The sequence below is a fragment of the Schistocerca serialis genome, chromosome 9 (assembly GCF_023864345.2).
Source record: "Schistocerca serialis cubense isolate TAMUIC-IGC-003099 chromosome 9, iqSchSeri2.2, whole genome shotgun sequence".
Lineage (NCBI taxonomy): Eukaryota > Metazoa > Arthropoda > Insecta > Orthoptera > Acrididae > Schistocerca > Schistocerca serialis.
The window spans coordinates 407,569,161-407,591,420 of NC_064646.1; the positions used below are offsets into that span (position 1 = coordinate 407,569,161).

The following is a 22,260-nucleotide window of genomic DNA, read 5'->3' on the forward strand; positions in this document are numbered from 1 at the left end:
TTGATTAAGGTGAGCAGGAAGGACGCCCTGAGTTTGGTATCAGGTGGGTGCTGACTGAGGAAATGTTCAATAGCAGACAGACCATGCACTGGGGGATGTTGGTATAGGGGGAGGTGGCATCAATGGTGACAAGCACGATGTGTGGTGGCAGTGGGACGAGTCTGCATTTCAGATGATTTAGGAAGTGGTCGGTTATCTTTGATGTAGCAGGGGAGTCTTTGTACTATGGGTTGCATGTGCTGATCAACCAAGGCAGATATATATTCGGTGTGTGCATGGAAGCCAGCAACTACAGGGTGGCCAGAATGATTGGGAGGGAGGGAGGGCGGCTGAGTGGGCGGGTTGGTTGGATTGGAGAAAGGGACCAAACTACGCGATCATCAGTCCCTTCGACCTTGGAATAACTAAAACCAATAAAGCCTCACATTATAAGAGGGAACTACAATGGCTATAAAATTACAAATTATTGACAGAGAAGGACGGAAGAAGGTGGAAGAAGAGAGGAGGGAAAGAAAGTGTCTAATGACAGGGGCATGAAGAAAGAAGCACAGGTAGACAAGATAGATACTCACGATAAAACAGACCTCATAAAGAAAGGAGTGGGAAGGCAGAGGGCGGAGGGTGAACCACCAGGCCCAGTCGAAGCCAGTCCAATCGGGGCGAAGGGGGAAGCAAGACGGCCTGCCATCCCCTCCACCCACTAAGGTTGAAGGTCCCACCCTTAAATAAAATGATAAAAACCCTCATCATGAAGAAATCTTAAAACTAGATCAGCCGCTGAGGCACTGTCAGCTAACGCCAGGGGTAACTAGTCAGGAAAGCTAAAAGTACGGTGCAGGGCAGCTAGGACAGTCCAGTAACAGGTGAACCACAGTCAACAGTGATCCACAACAGAGGGAGGGGGGGGGGGGTCCTCACGATGGAGGAGATAACCATGAGTCAGCCAAGTATGGCCGATGTGGAGCCAGCAAAGAACGACAGAGGCTTTATGAGAGGCCCGTAAGGAGGACCACCACATAGTTGTAGAATCCTTTGTCGCCCTGAGCTTGTTGGGCAAAGATGGGTGTCCACCACCTCGAGGGATTGACCATTGAGGAACAGGTCCGGATGGGGATGGACTGTACGGCGACGGCAGAAATGCATGACACACAATTTGGCCACCGAAAAACTGAGCCATGGGAGAGAGTCCAAGATTGCGTCCACTAGATTTCCCCCTGTAGATGATGCTCTGCAGCACCCATGATGGAGGAAGTGACGTAGATACAAAAATCGTCAGCATATAAAGTGGGGGACACTGTTGGCCCAGCAGCCGCCACCAGTCCATTAATGGCAACGAGAAAGAGAGGGGCACTCAGCACAGAACCCTGTGGAACCCATTATCTTGCCAATGGGAAGTGCTGTAGGACGAACCAACTTGGACCTGGAAAGAGCAACAAGAAAGAAAGTTACGGATAAAAATGGGCAGAGCGCCACAAAGGCCCTATTCATGAAGGGTGGTGAGGATGTGGTGGCGGTAGGTGGTGGTGTAGGCTTTTGCAGGTCAAAGAAGACTGCAATGAGGTGTTGCCGATGGGCAAAAGCCAACCGGATAGCAGACTCCAGGTGGATTAAGTTATCCACCGTAGAGCGGCCACAGTGAAAACCACCTTGAGTTGATGACAAAAGGTGCCGAGATTCAAGGATCCAAAAAAATCGCCGACTCACCAGGCGTTCAAGGAGCTTGTAGAGGGTGTTGGTAAGGCTAATTGGACAGTAGCTATCCAACAAGAGGTGGCTTCTGTGGCTTCAACACCAGAATAACAATGCTTTCCTGCCAATGGGTAGGAAATACCCCCTCACTCCACAATCTGTTGAAAAGGGTCAGTATATGACGGTGGCCAGCCACCAAGAAGTGTTGGGAGCATTTGGTTATGTATCCGGTCCGGTCCAGGAGCCATGTCGGGACAAAGGGCGAGGGCGCTGGCGAATTCCCACTCGCTAAAAGGGGCATTATAAGGCTCCAAGCAGCAAGAAACGAAAGACAAAGGCAGTCTTTCCGAGCGCTCTTTCAGGAGGAGGAATGTGGGCGGATACTGAGTCAATGTAGAGGCCTGGGCAAAGTGTTGAGTGAAATGCTCTGTGACAAAGTCCGGATGGGTAAGAACAACACCATGCACAGAAATTCCTGCAACACCGGTGGGAGGACGATGGCCAAAAATTCACCTGGGTTTCGCCCAGACTTGTGAGGAGGGGATGTGCGGTCCTATGGCAGCTACATATTGTTCCCAGCAAATCCGTTTCTAAAATTTGATTAGGTAATGGGCCCAGGCACGGAATCATTTAAAGACCAGAAGGAGAGCAGTAGAAGGGTGCCACTTGAAGCAGTGAAGAGCACGGCGGCAGTCTTTTATGGCCGCAGCAATTTCCAGAGTCCACCAAGGAACCATCTTCTGACGGGGGGGGGGGGGGGAGGGGGGGGGGGGGGGGGGGGGAGCCCGAGGAAGAAGGGACCTGCGGAAAGAATGGCAGCAGTCAAAGTCTGTGTAGACTCATCAATACTACTGCGTGGTAGTACAGGGAGGATGTTAGCAGAGGAGAAGGCACCCCAATCAGCTTTAGAGAAGCCCCACCTGGGAGGGTGTTGGAGCGAGATATACTGAAGGAAGGTCAAAACAATCGGGTAATGATCGCTGTCACATAAGTCATCGTAGACACCCCACTGAATGGAGGGAAGAAGGCCGGGACTGCAGATGGAGAGGTCAATGGCAAAGAAAGTGCCATGTGCCACAATAAAGTGTGTGGGAGCGCCAGTGTTTAGGAGACTGAGGTCAAGCCCTGCCAGAGCAGCTTCAACTGTCCTGCCCAGCGCAGTAGTCATGTGACTACCCCAAAGAGGGTTGTGGGCATTAAAGTCCCCTAGAAGAAGGATGGGAGAAGGGAGTTGTTGAAGAAGGGGGATTAGGGCAAGGGACGTGGGCGGCCTCTTAGGCAGGAAGTAGAGATCACAGATTGTGATTGGAGTGGCCAGATGGACCCTGACAGCTATTGCTTCCAGAGTGGTGTGGAGGGGAATCCATTTACTAACAATGTCCTTGCGGACCAAGGTGCAAACACCACCAGAAGCCCCCAAGGGGCCAATTCGGTTTCGACAGAAAGCATGGAACCCAGGAAGGGTGGGTGAGTAAGAATTGACAAAATGGGTCTCCTAGAGAGCAATGCAAGCAGCACTGTAGGATGAAAGAAGAGGCTGCAAATCTGGGAGGTGACTCAAATAGCCATTACAACTTCACTGGAGGATTCTCAAGCTGGAGTCCAAGCGGAAAGCGAACGGACCGGAGCCGGTCATGCCCCCAAGCTGCCATCTGTCTCCGATAAGGATGGGGTAATGTCCATATAGGTGGGGTCAGACTGTTGGTTCATTGGCTGGAGGAGGGGAAGGCGGCACCTCAGGGGGTACCAGTGGGGCTTTGCCCTTGTTCATGTGTTTCTGCTTCTTCTCTTGTCAAGGAAGAGAAGGGCAGACTGCAGTGAGGTTGGGCACAGAATTACACCAGGCAATCTTGGTGCCCACAGGACATGGATCACGTGGCCGATGTGAAGCTGCAGATCGCCTAATATACCTCAGGGTGCTGCCATGGCTTTGAATGAAAATAATCATGTTTTTGTCTTTAAATGGATTGGCCATCTCAGACTTCAGTCAATGCATATTCATTGTTCTATCAACACATTTTGTCTCATTCCTGCATAATGTGTGCATTATACACTAGAGCACCCATATGAGAGTTTGAAAGGAGGGGATGGAGGCTAGAGCCTGTAAGGAGGGGATTGGGGCTAGACCTGGCAGTATGGAGTATTTTGAATTTTTGGAGGACCAATAGTGACTTTTAAGTGGCCATAAAAATGTTCTAGATCTGATCTGCTAAAAACCTGTGTAATACAGACTTTTAATTCTTTATTTCAAAAGAAAAACACCAGACTACACTCAATTTTTTTCATTTACCTGACAGCTGCGGACAGGGGGAAGGGGGAGGGGAGTGTGGGCCCCCTTTGCCCCCATGTGTGGGTGCCCTTGTTAAGATATGAAAGTATTTCATATCTTAATTGTGTAAGTTTTTTGGGTATCGCACAGTATCAGTTCTGAAAAGCTATTACTGGAGAAACCTATGTTTAGGCCACAGTTACAGTCCCGAAACATTGGTTTCTCCAGTATAGTTTTTACAATATGACATGGTACAATACTCAGAAAAATTTTATGTTAACTACTTCATGTTTACTTGAGCATTTTTGCACTTGCTGATGACTGCAAACCAAACATATATATATTAAAAAAAAAAAAAATCAGTGAAAATAGTTTCTTACCATTTCACAAGCTCCTCTGATGACACCAGTGAGAATGTTTGCGTATTTCAGTGTCAGGCAATGATCTGGTAGCTCCACAAATTCTGTTAATGGATTACTTTCAAATTGCAAAGAAAACTCATCTCCGGCTGGACTCCAGTTTGTAATTACAGGGGTTACACCCAGAAACAGCCTGAAGCCCATCTAAAATGATTATTTTCTGTTACCATAACATAATAAATGTCTCCAAAATAAAAATGAAGTGTACAGATGTTGAGGTACCTGGATTTTTTCTGCTGTGTCACGGAAATCATAACACCTTCCAGATGCAGTTCGAGCAAGGAAGTCTTCTATTAACCGTACACCAATATTGTAACCCATTCTCTCCAACTGTTTGTTAACATCCTCAACATTTTCATAATCTTTCATCAACTGAGATACCAGTGCTCCATATGTGAGGGTAAACAGCTCCGAATTCTGAAATAAAATGGAAATAAACATTAAAGTGAAATTCTTTATTGGAAAGTCAAATTAATAGGCTTCTGAGAAGTGCATTTCCGTTGCAAAGCTTTACAGTTGCTTCAAGTCAGGTATCCACACTTTTGACCTCTATAATTCTGAACTCACACAAACAAATAAGATATAGGCCTCCTGATCTTAATTATGAGTTAATTAAGAAAGACATAACGACACAGTGGATTCTAATCCAGATGGACTATACCTGTATGTCCATTTTCACACACTTCAGTTGGAGTTGACTCAACATGCAAGTTTCAATATGTTTCAAAATAATCAAACTTTTCTACTTGGTGAATTATAATTTAACCTGCTTTATTCTATAAATACTTTCCCTTGTGTTTCTGTTACAGTTTCTTGTCTTAGCAAAACTGCCCTAATAATTAATGTTGGGCTTCATGTTTTCTTTGCAAATGTCTTAGCTTTCATTTTAGAGGGTATCCTGCCAATGCCAAAAGAACGGATTTTCTTTTAATTTGTCACTGATTTTGTATACATGTGTTAACTGTCATAATGGTGGGCACCCTGCCTCATTAGTTTGAGTTTTTGCATACTGTTCATTATATCCATAACACATCACACTTTCTTCTCAATATCAGTCCATGTAATTCTCCTATCTTGACAAGGTGCAGTAGAAATTTGATGTTCCAGTCACATCGGGCGTTAAATTTAACCTGGGAAGTAGGCTATTTCAACAGAGTCATCCTGACAGAGAAAACTGTGAGCAACTCCCCCTCCCCTAATACAGGACAAGCTGTTAGTTCTTTACAACACTCGGGTGACCCAAGTGAAAATAACTGGAGTTCAAGGCTTTTTAGAGGAGAGTCTGAAATGCAGCAGCTGATTCAGTTAGCTGAATTTTAACATAGTAACATGTTTTAGTATAGTAACAGGACTGACGGGAAAGCTTAACTTAATTATTATTTAAGAAGACATGAAAAATTCAGTATTACTGTCAGATCAAGTCAGAATTGCATCTCATTGCTTACATCTGATTTATTAGTAGTGTGTATTGTGGCAACAGCTGCAGGCAGTGTGGACTACACACTTTGGATTGGAATGTCACTGGCTAAGCTATAAGGTAAAATTGCAGTAACAAAGGCAAGAAATGTTTAAAAATGTGTACTATGAAAACATAAATTGGCTAGCGAGTAGCAAAAGACAGAATTAAGAACAATGACTTGTAAGAAATTCATAGGTAATGAGAAAAGAAAACTGAATGATGATGATGAAGGTGGCGGTAGCAAATGTTCTAAGAGCAGTCACAATGTATACACAAGCAGAATTGTAAAGGGTGGGATTGTAGCTGAGTGGCTGTGGAGTAGCTACCAACATGGAGGAGGGCACCAGGATGTGCATGTGAGATTCTGGATTAGCATTTGGGAAAGTTACCTGCTGTTCCAGAGACATTGTGTCACATAGATAGTAAGTGGATGGTGCTGAGTCATTTTAAAGAGTAAATACATTCAAGTAATAATTTATGTGGAACAGAATTAAGAATGTTTAAGCACACTGTTCCATGTTAATAAAGTCAAATCTCAAATGGACACCCCCTTCCCCTGAAGATCTGAGTATAAAACATTAATATCATCAGTTTAAAGAAATATGCACTAATAACAGGGTGGCAAGACTGAGAAAGACCACGGAGATGTATCAGGGAAATTAAATTAAACAGAAACAAAGAAGTCTCAGAAATATCCGACAGTCAATCTGAAGAACAAGAAAATGTGGTTAGTGACATCAATGTTGCAATTCCAAGATTTCACACGAACACTAAGATGTTCAGTTAAATGTTGCATGTGTGGCAGAGAAAAACTAGTAGCCTGATACAGTATACTACAACAAAAATAGCGATAATATTGAAAACAATCTGTGGACTGTAAACCAATGAAAGGTACAATCCACACCAACTTTTTCGATGAAGAAACAGGTAGGATTCGTGCATAAACAGTAGTAAAAGAGTAACCAGAAATGAAGTAAGTAGAAATGTTGGCATATAATATCTATTTCTTGCCTAAGGGCTAACAAATTTAAAAGTGAATATGAGAGAAAAGCATACATTTTGTGGATACACTAGCAATAGTTACGTCAAATGTAACTCACATAATAATTCTTCAAAAGAAATCTAATATTGATATGTGACAATGTTGACCATCTGGAATAAGTATGTTCTGATCAAGGTAGAGGCATATAAGACTCTTCAGTTGTTTGTTACGCAAAACCTTACCCGTTGTAGATAGTGTATTGTAATGAGAAACAAATATTGTTCGCGCAAACAATGCTGACACTTGGCGTGGTGGCTGATGGAAGTGTCTGCAAAGGCATTTCCCATTTACAGTCCCTCCCATCAGCCAGCACACCAAGTGTAAACCTTGTTTGCACATTTAATACACCATTTTGCCCTTTCATACAGAACAACTGTGCACCTCAGTGTTAAACTATTTGGAAAAAAATCAAATGTGTAAACCCAAATCTAAGTGAAAACGCATTTATCTACATATGCATATGTGTCCATATCAAAAACAGGTAATACATTTAGCTATGTTAATGTACGTACACCAAAGAAGGAATTTATGGGATTACCTATGGTAAAAATAGATAAGATAAAGTAGCTTTACACAATGGCTGGCAAGTCAGAAGTTCACATGGACAAACATTTCACACAAAATTAAAGAATGATAGTTTGTGTTACCAATTAGCAATCTTAAATATGTCAAAATTAGTAGATAAATGTTAGCCATCAATCTCCTCAAGTATAAATTGTAAATAAAAAAATTGTCATCGGATCATATGGATACGCTGGCATCATAGTGGAAAAGACTTTGTATCAATAAGACCAGCATAAATCCTCTGGTGTGTGAAGGCCTTCAAAGAAAGGCACTTCTTTTTTACATTACTACTACTACAAAAAAAGAGGAATTATCAACAAGGAGGTCACTAGAGGTGGAGTACAAGCTGAGATTAGGGAAGGATGAGGAAGGAACTTGGACACTCCTTTCAAAGGAACCATCCCAGCATTTGCCTGAAGTGATTTAGGGAATTCACAGAACACCTGAATCAGGATGGCCGGACACAGGTTTGAACCATCATCCTCCCAAACGCACAACGTCGTCTTGCTGCAGATGAAGCTGAAGAAGTGTGCCGGGAGTCTTGATGTGTGTTGACAAGAGCTGCACCGCCGCAGAGCAACATCTCACCTACGGAGAGGGTAGTCCTCCGGAACTTGGGAGCAGACCTGGATACAGTGGTACTTAAATCGGACAAAGGTAATGCTAGTGTTTTAATGCTACGGGAGGACTATATTAATAAGATTAATGTTTTATTAAGCGACTCAACATATCGCAAAATAGATAACGATCCTACTAACCGAGTGGCGAGGAAAACAGCAGAACTTCTGACTAACAGTTCCTTACCAAAGGAGGTAACTAAGAAACTGAAACCAAATAGTTCAGTTCCACCTAGGCTATATGGATTGCCGAAGATTCAGAAGGATAACATGCCATTATGTCCAATTGTAAGTAATATTGGAGCAGCCACTTACGACTTAGCAAAGTATTTGGCATCTTTGCTGAGACCAACGGTAGGAAAGTGGTCTGTGATGGAACCACAGGAAGACAATTGAATTAATATTGATGCGGTGAGTTTTCACCACGTAGGACACGCAGCACAGCAGAATAGAATGCGCTCAAGTAGCTCATGTGCAACACCAAGTAAATCCACCACGCATGTGCCCAAGGGGCCTTGAATACTAGAGCTCAGGGAGTTTTCGCCAGTATCACCTGAAGATGACTAGAAGACTCCACACCGAAATATTGTGGCAGGAAGTTGCAAACATCCGGCAGTTCGCCCGAAATTTTGTGGAACAATATGTAGGCCGGGAAAGTTTTAAATCTCACAACTGGAATTAGAGTTAAAAAAATTATCCATAGTGATTTTAGTTAGGGATATGTCATGCAGCAATACTGATTCCACAATTTCAAGAATCGTGGATTCTCTAGGAATCAACTAGTATTGGAATCAAACGATTCCAGTGTCGATTCTTTGTTATCAAATCTTTTTTATGTTAGTATTCTCATTTTATCTTCAAAGCATTGCAGTCATACAAAAGTCGACAAATAAAGGAAACTATAGTCTGTCTCTAAGTCACTACATCTGACAATAAATAATTTTTTTTTTGTTTTTTCACCATAAACAATTTAATATTTAAGAATCACATTTATCATTCAGAAACACATGCTAGCTGTTTAATATGTTCAGTAACGATTTTGTTATCAATAATCATTCTTCAGTAATACGTAATATTCAGAGGTTTGACACAGACTATAAAGCATGTTATATTACAAAGCAATGACCTGAGGACAACGTATTTTATACCGGCTTATCACTACACTGTTCAATGGTGTGTGTGTGTGTGTGTATGTGTGTGTGTGTGTGTGTGTGTGGAGACAGACAGACACAGAGAGAGAGAGAGAGAGAGAGAGAGAGAGAGAGAGAGAGGGGTGTAGAACTGGTAAAAATTAAAAGGGATTTATAAATATAAGCAGTTATCAGCAACATGTGCCCTTCCTTCGTACAGCATGTTGAGAGACTAGTAGAAAAAAACATGCTTATCTTTTCTTTTCTTTCCTTCTTAGTAATAAAGGCAGGTGTAAACATTTACTAACTTTTTATATTGGGCGTACTGTCCTATTCCTGTATTTTAATTGGTAAATTATACATTCTAGCAGTAAAAACCTTAAAAGTACTTTTGTTTACAACTGCCCATTTATGAATGTCCCGCCCACTGGCCTCAAAGAGGGCAGATCTATTTGCTGGCATTAGAGTTTTCACCAATGAGTGGGATTCCTAACAATCTCTTCTTAGTAGTTTTCAGAGAAGGCATTTAGTAATGCTTCATAGGGTGTCTTATCACGCCCACCACTAACAAAATTGTAGTTTGGATGATTAAAGTCTCCATCAATAATTACAGTATGATTGGGTACTTGGGTTCACATAAACTGAGGTTTTCTCTATAGTTTTTAGTTAAACCAGGACATGAGTATTGGATGTATCAACATGAGAAGATCTGTGTATTAGGGGATAGTCACACCCAGGGAATTTCTATAGTGTTAACGGAAAGATACAACTTCAGAGCATCTGGATTCGTGATGCCTGGGGCCTCATTATGAGAACTAACAAACCTAACAAAATCTAATGAAGTAACTAGATTGACTATGGATGATTTTGTTGTTTTGCTCAGAGGAGCTAATGATGTTTATAGAAATGAATCATACACGGTTATCACAGAACTGAGAAATTGTCTAAATAATTTAACTCATACAAACGTTCCCTTTGGAATGTCTCACAGCATCATGATTTACCGAGTTGGTCATGCATGAACCGCGAAATTAGTGTCAATAACAAGAGTTTCACGGAAATATGTTCTCATTTCAAGAATGTTGATGTAACAGACACAAACATTTTAGAGTGAAGGTTCTATACAGCTAATGGCCTTCATTTAAACACATCACGAAAAAGAGGTTCTTGCTGATAAAATATTTACTACTAACTCGCCTCACAATTAAGAAACAAGGACAAGTAGCACCCTAATGAAAATTACAAACGGTTTTTGGTGAGCAGCAAACACTTAAGCCCTCAATCAGTTGCAGATTACGAAGTGGTTTAAACCCAGAAGGCCAGAAAGGAACAATCAAATCGTAAAACAACCTCAAATTACGAAATGGTTCAAGCCAAAAAGGATGGTGGTGAATGAAGCACAAATTTTGCAAGCTCCAAAAATAACTTCACCACTTGATTGTCACCAAGAAGCAGAAGCCATACTCAACAAATACACCAAGAATTTTTTAGCCGTAATGTCACCTGCAGAAGAAGAAAAGGAAAAAGTACCACCAGCAAAAGAAGAAACCACGACAGCCAAGCAGACTGGACATGGAACAGCAAGCAGGCGGAAAGTAGTTTGCCCATTACATCTAAAATATTCTTCAACTACAGATGCAAAGAACAAGAAGCACCCAAGATAAGTGGCTCCTCTACAAACAAGTCTAACCTGTCCATCTTTCATCAAAACATTGGGGGACTTAGCAGCAACATAGATCAGAAGTCTGTTAATACAGGCCTAAAAGACAGAAATTCTATAAACAATGTTCAAATATTATACTTTACAGAACATCATATCACAAATGGTATTAACTTATTACATTTAGATTCTAACTACAACATTGCAAGCTACTACTATAGAGACATCAAGGGAAGAGGTGGTGTAGCTATTTCTGTTAAAAATAAAGTCATATTTAGATCTATAGATGTACGTAAATACTGTTTAGAACAACTATTTGAAGCCTGTGCAATAGAAGTTACAGTAAATAGCTCCCCAGTAATAATAGTGGCAATTTACAGGGTACCTGGAACTAAGCCCTAAGGGCTTCTATGATGCAAATAGAATTATTGTTATCTACTCTATTTTCTAAAAATAAGGAAATAATCATTCTTTGGGGTTTTAATGTAGACTTTGTAACAGAAAACAACATGAAAGTATAGTCCCAGCATCTGATGAATTCATATAATCTCACTCCAGTAGTTGACTTTCCCTCCAAATCACACCTGAGAGTCAGTCTTTGATAGGCAACATTTTTATAGATTTAAGTAGGCACCATTGCTTCACTGTCATCCCTGTCTTGAATGGTCTGTCTGACCATGATGGACAGCTCCTCACTCTACATGACAGCACACCCCCCTCAAGAAAGTAATCTCCACCTGGAAATCTATTAGGATAATGACTAGTGATTCACTTAATGTCTTTAAACACAAACTGCAACAGATGGACTGGAGCCCACTATACAGGGTGGATGATATTAATGCCAAATTTAATACACTACTGGCCATTAAAATTGCTACACCAAGAAGAAATGCAGATGATAAACAGGTATTCATTGGACAAATATATTATACTAGAACTGACATGCAATTTGGGTGTATAGATCCTGAGAAATCAGTACCCTGAACAACCACCTATGGCCGTAATAACGGCCTTGATACGCCTGGGCATTGAGTCAAACAGAGCTTAGATGGCGTGTACAGGTACAGCTGCCCATGCAGCTTCAACACGATACCACAGTTCATCAAGAGTAGTGACTGGCGTATTGTGACGAGCCAGTTGCTCGCCCACCATTGACCAGACATTTTCAGTTGGTGAGAGATCTGGAGAATGTGCTGGCCAGGGCAGCATTCGAACATTTTCTGTATCCAGAAAGGCCCGTACAGGACCTGCAATATGCGGTCCTGCATTATCCTGCTGAAATGTAGGGTTTCGCAGGGATTCAATGAAGGGTAGTCACGGGTCGTAACACATCTGAAATGTAGTGTCCACTGTTCGAAGTGCCGTCAATGCGAACAAAAGGTGACCGAGACGTGTAACCAATGGCACCCCATACCATCACGCCAGGTAATACGCCAGTATAGCAATGACGGATACACGCTTCCAATGTGCATTCACCGCGATGTCGCCAAACACGGAAGCCACCATCATGTCATTCGTGCACCCAAGTTCATCGTTGAGTACACCATCGCAGGTGCTCCTGTCTGTGATGCAGCTTCAAGGGTAATCGCAGCCATGGTCTCCGAGGTGATAGTCCATGCTGCTGCAAACGCCGTTGCTGCAAACGTCATTGAACTGTTCGTGCAGATGGTGGTTGTCTTGTAAATGTCCCCATCTGTTGACTCAAGGATCGAGACGTGGCTACACGATCCGTTACAGCCATGCAGATAAGATGCCTGTCATCTCGACTGCTAGTGATATGAGGCCGCTGGGATCCAGCATGATGTTCCGTATTAACCTCCTGAACCCACCGATTCCATATTCTGCTAACAGTCATTGGATCTCAACAAACACTAGCAGCAATGTCGCGATACGATAAACCGCAATCGCGATAGGCTACAATCCGACCTTCATCAAAGTCGGAAACGTGATGGTACGCATTTCTCCTCCTTAACCAGGCATCACAACAACGCTTCACCAGACAACGCCGGTCAACTGCTGTTCGTGTATGCAAAATCGGTTGGAAACTTTCCTGATGTCAGCACGTTGTGGGTGCAGCCACTGGCGCCAACCTTGTGTGAATGCTCTGAAAAGCTAATCATTTGTATATCACAGCATCTTCTTCCTGTCAGTTAAATTTCGCGTCTGTAGCACGTCATCTTCGTGGTGTAGCAATTTTAATGGCCAGTAGTGTATATTCATAAATGAATTCTCACGCCTGATTTGAAGAGGTATTCCCAAAAAAGTCTGTCAGAAGCAAAACTGGTACATCACAGAACAAACCCTGGATCACAAAGGGAATTAAACAAGCATGTAAAACAAAGAGGGAACTTGACATCGCAACTAGAATGCTAAGGACACTATGAAAACTAGCCATTACAAAATGTACAGTAAGATACTAAAAAAGGTAATCCAAAAATCAAAAGCATTGTATTTTGATCAAGAAATTGATAACTCTCATAACAAAATTAAGACTATCTGGAACATTGTTAGAAGGGAGACAGGGAAAACCATAAGAACTTCTGAAGAACTCAAAATTAAACATGAAGGTAATCTAGTACACGATCCTGATAACATAGCCAATATTTTCAACAACCACTTATTGTCAGTTTCAGAACAAATAGGATGCAAAAGACAATACACACACGTAAAATTCACATTAGACCTGTCACAGCATCTGAAATTAAAAGAATAATCATCTCCCTCAAGAATTCTTATTCCACTGGGGTAGATAATATCTTTAATAATTTACTAAAACAGTGCTGTGCTTAGATTAGTGATGTACTGGGTCGACAGAAGCGTCCGATCCCACGCGTTGGCTTTGACCCGTGACGTAAGGGTGTTGTCGTGTGTGACGTCACGGAGTTTGGTTTGAGTGTGGCGTGTTTGTAGATGTCGTCGTGTTGTGGTTTGTTGTGCTCTCTGGTGGTATGTTCAGTGTTTTCGTTCGTGTGGTGTAATGGGCTCAGTTTGCTTTTACTCATTATCCAGAATTGTTAGTGTGTCAGCTGTGTTTGTAGTTGAATTCGTTTCAGTGAGTTAACGATTTTGTGTGAAGGTTAATTTAGTGTTCGCTGTACGTTGTGTAGTAATTTTAGTAAAATTAATCGGTTGTTTTTGTTCAGGAATGGATATGACGGATAAAATTAAGTGCTCAGGTCAAGGGAAGTGTTCGATCCCGATGTGTGGCAGTGTACGTTGGTATCAGGAGATGTTTTTGAGCTATATAGGCCAAGGGAAGTGTTTGATCCTAATTTATGGGATCGGGAGCTGCTGTTGAGCTATACAGGTCAAGGGAAGTGTCCGATTCCAGATGATACTGTTTAGTGGTATTTGGGGAGTTTTGTGATGTCGGTTTTTTCGTCTTTTTGTGTTGTTTTGTATGGGGGTGGGTGTCTAAATTAGTTTATATTTAGTTTTCCCCCCACCCAAAACACCCCATTTCCCGCACTTGTCCCGTTAGTGTGGAAAGTGTGTGTGTTTGTTTTTCTCTGTATTTTCGTCCTCACAATGTGTACATAGCGACTTTATATGCGCCATATTGGAATCGTGGTTTATGGTCGTTTCCGCCATATTTGTGACGTCATGGGTCAAAGCAGACGGGCGGGATCGGACGCTTCCGTATTTCCGATGTACTTAGGCAAATTTTTAATGCATCCTTACAACATGGAACTGTGCCTGACAGACTCAAATATGCAGTTTTAAAACCCCTTTTCAAGAAAGGTGACAAAACCAAAGTCACAAATTACAGGCCAATTTCTCTTCTAACAGCCTTTTCTAAAATACTGGAAAAGCTTATATACACGAGAAGTTTGGAACATCTAAATAAATATAACATTCTCAGCAAAAGTCAATTTGGATTCCGAAAGGGATGGTCAACTGAACAAGCAATTTATGCTTTCACAAATAATGTTCTGTAACCAATTAATGACAAAATGGTAACAACTGCATTATTTTGTGACTTGTCAAAAGTGTTTGACACTGTGAGCCACCAAATCCTATTACAGAAAGCAGACCTATTAAGAATAAGTGGCTTAGCAAATAAGTGGTTAGAATCATACCTCAAAGATAGGAAGCAGAAAGCAGTAGTATATAGTACCAAGAGATCCATAGTGGCCTAGTTTCATCTGAATGGAGAACCATTAAATGTGGAGTTCCCCAAGGATCCATTGTCTCCTACTATTCCTCATATTTATAAATGACCTATCTCAACGTAGCCTACAATGTTACAGTGCTTTTCTACCATTTTTTGCAGATGACACCTACATTGTGATTGATTGTCATACATGTGAAGATCTTCAAGGATCTGTCAACAATATTCTTACTGATTTCGTGAAATGGTTTAGCTTCAATGGACTCTTGTTGAACTTTAATAAGACTAATTATTTTCAGTTCACTGCAACTGCTAAAATGGAGGATGAATTAACTGTGAAATATGCAACAGAGTCAACAGAAAGAGTTGAGACGACAAAGTTTTTAGGCATTTTAATTGACTCCAGATTAAACTGGTCTCATCATATAACAAATCTTCAGAAGAGATTCAGCTCGATTTTTGCCCTGCGCGTTCTCTCCAAGAGCGGAAACATACATGCAATGAAAAAAGCATACTGTGGATATTTCCATTCTCATATAACATATGGTATTATATTCTGGAGAAACAAAACACTAGCAAGGAAAATACTCTTGGCCCAAAAACGTGTTATAAGAATAATGAGCAGCGTAGACTCCAGAAGTAGTTGTAGAAGCCTTTTCCGGAAACTAAAAATTCTTACTATCACGTCCCAGTACATATTTTCTCTTATGGGTTCCATCGGCAAACATACTGAGTTCCATAAAAGAAATAGTGAATACCATGCATATGATACCAGGAGAAAGCACAATTTCCACAATGAATGTAAAAACCTGACTATGGTGCAAATGGGTGTACAGTATTCTGATGCAAAAGTTTTTAATGCTCTCCATCCAGATATTAAAAACAAATTTGATAACCATTCCTCTTTTAGGGAGCATCTGAAGCAATTTCTACTGGAAAGGTTATTTTACAGTTTAGAAGAGTTTTTTAGCCTAGGTCTGTGGACCAGATATTTTGAGTATGATATGCCATAGTTTAAGTTTGAGCAATGATGTAGGTACCATACCCATGTAACATTCACAGTCATTTTCACTGGTTTTTAATTTGTTTTCACTTTCTATGTGTAATGTTTGATGTAATCTGCCACTCTTACCACATATGTGTATAGCAAACATGTAGTATTACTTTTGTCTGATTGACTGCTTTACTACTACCTTTGTATTGATTGTTTACTGGCACACACTATATCCTTGTGAGTTTATCACAGTTGGATCGATGGAGTAAGAAATAAATAAAATAAAGTGTATGTGCTCTGTGGTTTGCAAGAAGTAGCCTCGTTTCTAGGGGGGAAACAGTCCCCACGTTTCAGAAGCACTGAAGGACAAAAATAATCTACACATGCCGTTTACCTACATCATCCAATAATTTTCACACATTCCAGGGTTGTATTGCATTGTATTAACTTCGGCACTGGCATGGATAGCAGTAGGAATTTTATAACTGTGGGTTAACAACTTGCCTACGTAATTTGAAAATGTTCTATGCAGGGAGTGTTTTTTCAATAATTTTCTGATGCAGTGAATTAATTTGTGGTACTCAGAATGGCTAACTGGTTCAACAACTAATGGCTTCTGTGCCGTAAAATAAACTGTTACTGCCCTATTCATGCAAACATAATGGCGTGTCACGAATACAATTTTTTAGTTCAATACCCTCATCCAGTTATAGCTAATGACAACAGGAATTATTGAGAGCATAAGATTGAACGGGGGATGAGCAGCTACAATTTATTAGTTACCCATTCGTTGTTTTTCTGTCATCGATCAGCTAACGGGTCATCTTCGACGCAACTTGCAGTTGTGCTACTACATTACTCCTACCGTTTGTCTCGTAATTACTTACCACTTTTTTGGCATCCAACCGAGTTCCTTGCCTGGACATGATCACTTCACTTGTTCAGGTTGTTCACACTTCACTGTCACGGGCCAATGTTCTCCAATCGAAAAAACATCCCACATGTCAAAACAAAGCACAGCAACTGTAAACATGGCTAATTTATTATCTTTGACTCGTGATTCGCACCGCGAATTGCAATGTGGATGTACGACAGTGTGGATCACACGATTTTTTCGCTATTTACGTAGGCGCTTACGAGAGTCTGTAAAGTGCTGCTCTCATCATAATCAGATTACAAGAGAACAATATTATCCCTCGCAATATTATGGGAAGTGCCGGTGAATTAAGTGGTTTAATCAGTAGATTACCTGAACATAAAAATGAAATAAAAGAAGATTACGGTCCAAATTTGAAGATACTGCCGAACAATGATCAAGTGAAGGAATTGCAGACAATACTACGAGACAGGTTAAAAACGAGTGGTTTTTGGAAGTTATTTTTACGGCTACTTTAAGTTGTAGAATAATTTGTAATTTTACACGTACCTTTTTTCCAGAAATACCTCCAGAAGTGATTTCAAATTTTATGCAGATCGCTTAGTAAGTTCATCTAGCGCGCAAGGCTAATGAAGACACAATTTTCGTAGTACCATGGGTAGGCCGCGTGTTCAACAGTATGCGTTTTTCAGATCCGGCTCGTAATTGAAGAAAGCCTGAATCAGTTACCATTCACGAAATGTGTTGTCACGACACCGACAGGGGCCAAGTACGAAGGACTAAAGTATCAGAAAGGAAACTGTGGAGTTAGTATAGTAAGAAGCGGAGAAGCTATGGAACAGGTACGGTAAGAGTAGAATTATAAACTGATGGTTGATATTTAAAGCCTGATGCAAGTGCATGTACTTACACAAGAGTTGTTTGCAGACAAATCGATTTACTTTCTCAGCTTCCAGTTGACTGGAAAATATTTGAAGTCACGTAAATGTTTGGTCGTTCCTTCAGGGGCTTCGCGATTGTTGCCGTTCAATTCGAATTGGGAAGATACTGGTAGAATCGGATGCAGAAACTCACGAAGCTCGTGTGGTGTATGCGCGCTTTCCAGAGGACATCGCAGATAGAAAAGTTCTTGTGATGTACCCTATCATGAGTGAGTAAATCATTAGAAATTTAGCATTGCCTTTATGCTGTTGCTTAGTTGAAAACAGCCTTTGCTCTTAAGTATGTACAGCAGCTTCCCGAAGTTTATTCATGTCAAACCACTTATGGTGTAGGAGTCTGTTAAGGACTTCAGAGACAAATTAATCACCTTGCGAATATAGGCTTTCTTTACATTTAATACAGTTGTTGCAGATCAAATTACCAAGTCTTTCTTGTCTATTTCAGTGAGTAATGCTCAGCGTTATCTTCTTCTACAGGTACAGGGAACACGGTGATTAAAGCAGTTGCTGTCCTCAGGGAACACCATGTACCAGAGGAAAATATAATTCTCTCAAATCTATTCTGCACGCCATTTGCAGCGAAACTAGTGACTGCAGCATACCCACAGGTACTTAGTTTGCATACAAGGCTCATCTCGTGCTTGGTCTCTAGTAAGGCAGTGTCTGCCCCACAAAAAATCTTAGTTGTAGGCAGATTGATGTAGCATAGCTCAAGATATGAGTTAGGTTGGAAGATTACAGTTTGTTAGTGAGAAGGCAAAGTCAGTGAATGAGGAGACAATAAAAGTAGGCCTAGTTGCAATAAAGAGATCTGTAGTGTTTCTAGAGTTCTGTGTTCAATTTATATTTAACGCATTTTTTATTATAACTGTAAGATAAATTCAAAAAATTACATGATACTCCTAAATTTCCAACAAATAGTTTACTGAACATTATCTTCATATAAGTGAAAGTGGGGTGAAGATATTAAATCTTACCAATCCTTTTGAAATGTGAAATTACTTAAAAGTACTTTCTACAAAAATAATCTCATAAATTACCATGCTGTATCTCATTCCAGATACCAAAGTTTTTATTACACAAATTTCATTATATGTTGTTCTTTTTTCTTATCTGCTTTTACAGCCAGTAGCATCATTTTGTATCCTCTGCATTTAGACATTAGTAGTGAACTGCCCCAGCTTTGCACAGGTAGTGGAGCTCTAAGTATCTTCTGCCAGGTTACTTGCCTGTCATAGTGGTAATAAATAATATGCACAAACCTGCCTTGTAAATGAGCCCATTAGTGACACCCATGTCAAAATCTCTACAGAAGTTCTTGAGATTAGCCTCCACATACTGACAGAAAGACCCAGCAGCTGACTTAAATTTATAATATGTGTATAGATATGTACAGATTCTGTTCAAACTTGGTTGCTCTCTGGAGTTGTGGCAACTGTTTACTGCTTCTCCTACCAAATACCACCTCTGTAGCTGATCAACTTGCAACTCCCATCATTGCCAAAAGATGTCACTTCAGATGTCAATTAAATGTGGAATGGACAACAATACATATATTACACTCATCAGTTGTATAATTATATACACAAACCTTCTTCGCGAATCAGTCTATCTATTAGTGAAAACTATATCTAAATCCCTACAGTAGTTCCTGAGATTAATCTCCACATCTAGACACAAAAAACATTGTGGGAGACTTTAATTTAGTAATATGTGTAGATACACTAGTGCTAAACTCTATGGCTTAATAACATAAATTCCACAACAGCATTTGTGTTAATAGCTTTTTAACAAGCACGTCAAAGTGGTATGGAAAAAGTCAAACACCCAACAAAAGTTTAAGCACGTGCATGTATAATGTGCAGTAATACTGTGCCCACCAGCATACTACACATAAATCTGCATCTAGACTCTGCAAACCACTGTTAGGTGCACGGCAGAGGGTACATCCCACTGTACCAGTTATTGAGGTTCCTTCCTGTTCCATTCTCATATGGAGCATGGGAAGAATAATTGCTTGAATACCTCTACCTCTGTGCTTATAATCTTTCCTGTTCATGAATCCTCTCAAATGCCATCACGTAAATTGTCTACGTGAAGGCATTTTTGAAGACCATTCAAATTGGCACAAAAATTGCTGCTATTTACCTGCTGTGATGTGGTCTTCAGTCTGAAGGCTGGTTTCATGCAGATTTTCTCACTAGTCTATCCTGTGCAAGTCTCTTCATCTGTGCCTAACTGTATCTGTAGCAGAATAACAAAGTGATTGTAAGGCACAGAAAAAGGCAATAATGTTTGTTTCCCATAGCCTGCATCCCCAGTATGACTGCAGCAGTTACAGCTGTACATTCCAGTATCGAATTCCTTTATATGTTTTCGGTCACCTGCAGCACTAAGTTAGCTGTTAGCTGTATACATTATTTTGTGTGCTATTAAAAAAATTAGCATGAAGAAAAAAAAAGCACATGAAAAAAACCAATTGCATCAGTTGTGTTATGGTGGTGACTGTCATCCATAGAGTGATGTAACAACAATGGTTGGTTGGTTGGTTGGTTGGTTGGTTGGTTGGTTGGTTGGTTGGTTTGTTTGGGGAAGGAGACCAGACAGCGAGGTCATCGGTCTCGCTGGATTAGGGAAGGACGGGGAAGGAAGTCGGCCGTGCGCTTTCAAAGGAACCATCCCGGCATTTGCCTGGAGCGATTTAGGGAAATCACAGAAAACCTAAATCAGGATGGCCGGACGCGGGATAACAACAATGAACAAAACAGAAGCATCAGCATATTTGCTCTCAGGTTCATTATTGCTGTGATAGCTCTTTTATAAATAGGTAGCTGTCAATCACGGATCAGGAGGAATATTCAATACTGCGTCATCAACTTTGACCTGTGCTGTAATCTTTATGACAGCTGTGATGTCATTTTTTGGTACATATTTTTGCAATTTGCTTGTTATTTGACGAAGTCAGTGAATGTAAAAGTGAAATACTTGGTTGTGGCAACAAACTAATCTGTAGCTTATCCCATTTGAAGAAAACACCACTGATACTGCGTTATAACCCCTGTGTTCTTTGCGATGTTTGAAAAAGTTGCTGCAGATATCACATTGTAGTTGCCATGCCATTTACGAAGTTTGCCATGTTTCCTACGTCACTGGCCAAAACCAACAGCTAGTATTGAATATTCCTCTTTATCCTCTTCTAACTATAATCTAACACAGATCCCTTGAACAAAAATCCATGCCCAGTAGTTGGAAGAAAACACAGGTAACATCTGTCCACAAGAAGGGTAGTAGAATATCTTCAACATCAATTTGTTGTAGAATCCTAGAACATATTGTAGAATCCTAGAACATATTCTGAGCTCAGACATAATGAGATATCTTTCAGAGAATGATGCCTTCAGTGCCAGTTGGCACAGACTCTGGAAACATCAACTGTGTGAAACTCATTTCACACGACATTTGGAAAGCTTTGTATCAAGGCAGTCAGGTATATGCACTATATCTTGATTTCTGGAAAATATTTTACTCGGTATCTACTTTCACTATTTTTAAGGTATAGTCCATATCAATTCAGGCAGGCTAGGAAAAAATCTTACCTTCATAGTATCAGATGTTATTGAATTTAGCATATGTTAAAATGAAGGACTAAGTAAGGAACACGTATTCTTTTGTTTTCTCCAAAAAAAGTCTACTCTGAGATACAGCCCTCCAATAGTGTGCATACCATTTTGAAGATCCGAATTTTGGGAAAGTTTTTAAAATGCTGTATCTCTGGAGCAGTTCTAGATATTTTGTTGGTTTTTCTTTTATTTGAAAGGTAATTGCTTTATGATTACAAAGAAATCCTCCATTTGGACTTACTGTCAAAGTTCTTGTACTATAGAATTCTGAACTTTTTTATAATTTATGGAAAACAATTTTTTTTCGTAAATGCCAATCCATAAAATTTTGGTTAGTACCATATAGTTCTCCATTCTCGGAAAAGGAGAGCTTCCACTTTTAGGTTGAACAGGTTTTATAAACAATTGAAAATTTTGCCATCCATAAAACCTGTTTTGTTATCACATAAAAGGCTCATAAAAATCAAAACCTAGCCTTATTTAACATAATTTTAGTTTTGAAAGATGAATAAGAGACTCATTTTTCAAGCATTTTAAGTGGTTCATAAATGTATGTGAAAGCCCCAACGACTTAAAGGTTTCAATTTATACAACATCTGTGCACTCTGTTTTGTACTGAAATTAGCCAGTCAATGAACTAAAAATGTGTTCCACTGCTTCAGTGTCTTCCTTTGATATAGAGTGATGCCTTCCTGTTGAACCAATACGAACTGGAGCACTTACAATCTTCAAATCATTGTGAACAGGGAGCGAGCATTGATGGGGTTGTTGCTGTCCTTCGGCTGGAAACCTATATCCAGCAGCTGATCCATGTGATAGCATAAAATCCACTACAATTTCATTTAACTCATAAGTCATGTCTATAATC

At 40.4% G+C, this 22,260-nt stretch overlaps 2 protein-coding genes across 3 annotated transcripts in view; one reads left to right on the forward strand and one right to left on the reverse strand.

Annotated features, from left to right (window-relative positions):
• Positions 1-16,991, reverse strand: part of LOC126418629 (trafficking protein particle complex subunit 3) — a 35,134-nt gene extending 18,143 nt beyond the window's left edge. Inside the window, exons 1-3 of one of the 2 annotated variants that reach the window (XM_050085473.1) lie at positions 16,842-16,991; positions 4,600-4,794; positions 4,339-4,521 (exon numbers count right to left, since the gene is read on the reverse strand). In XM_050085473.1, the coding sequence (XP_049941430.1) occupies positions 4,339-4,521; positions 4,600-4,794; positions 16,842-16,880 (417 nt within the window). In that variant the 5' untranslated portion in view covers positions 16,881-16,991. The other variant, XM_050085474.1, reaches the window with a different exon arrangement.
• A 24-nt stretch (positions 16,992-17,015) lies between these two features.
• LOC126418627 (uracil phosphoribosyltransferase homolog) overlaps positions 17,016-22,260 on the forward strand; it is a 39,801-nt gene continuing 34,556 nt past the window's right edge. The window contains exons 1-5 of the mRNA XM_050085472.1: positions 17,016-17,303; positions 17,392-17,434; positions 17,524-17,673; positions 17,837-17,981; positions 18,250-18,380. Coding sequence (XP_049941429.1) covers positions 17,161-17,303; positions 17,392-17,434; positions 17,524-17,673; positions 17,837-17,981; positions 18,250-18,380 — 612 coding nt within the window. The 5' untranslated portion in view covers positions 17,016-17,160. The remainder of the gene's footprint in view (positions 17,304-17,391; positions 17,435-17,523; positions 17,674-17,836; positions 17,982-18,249; positions 18,381-22,260) is intronic.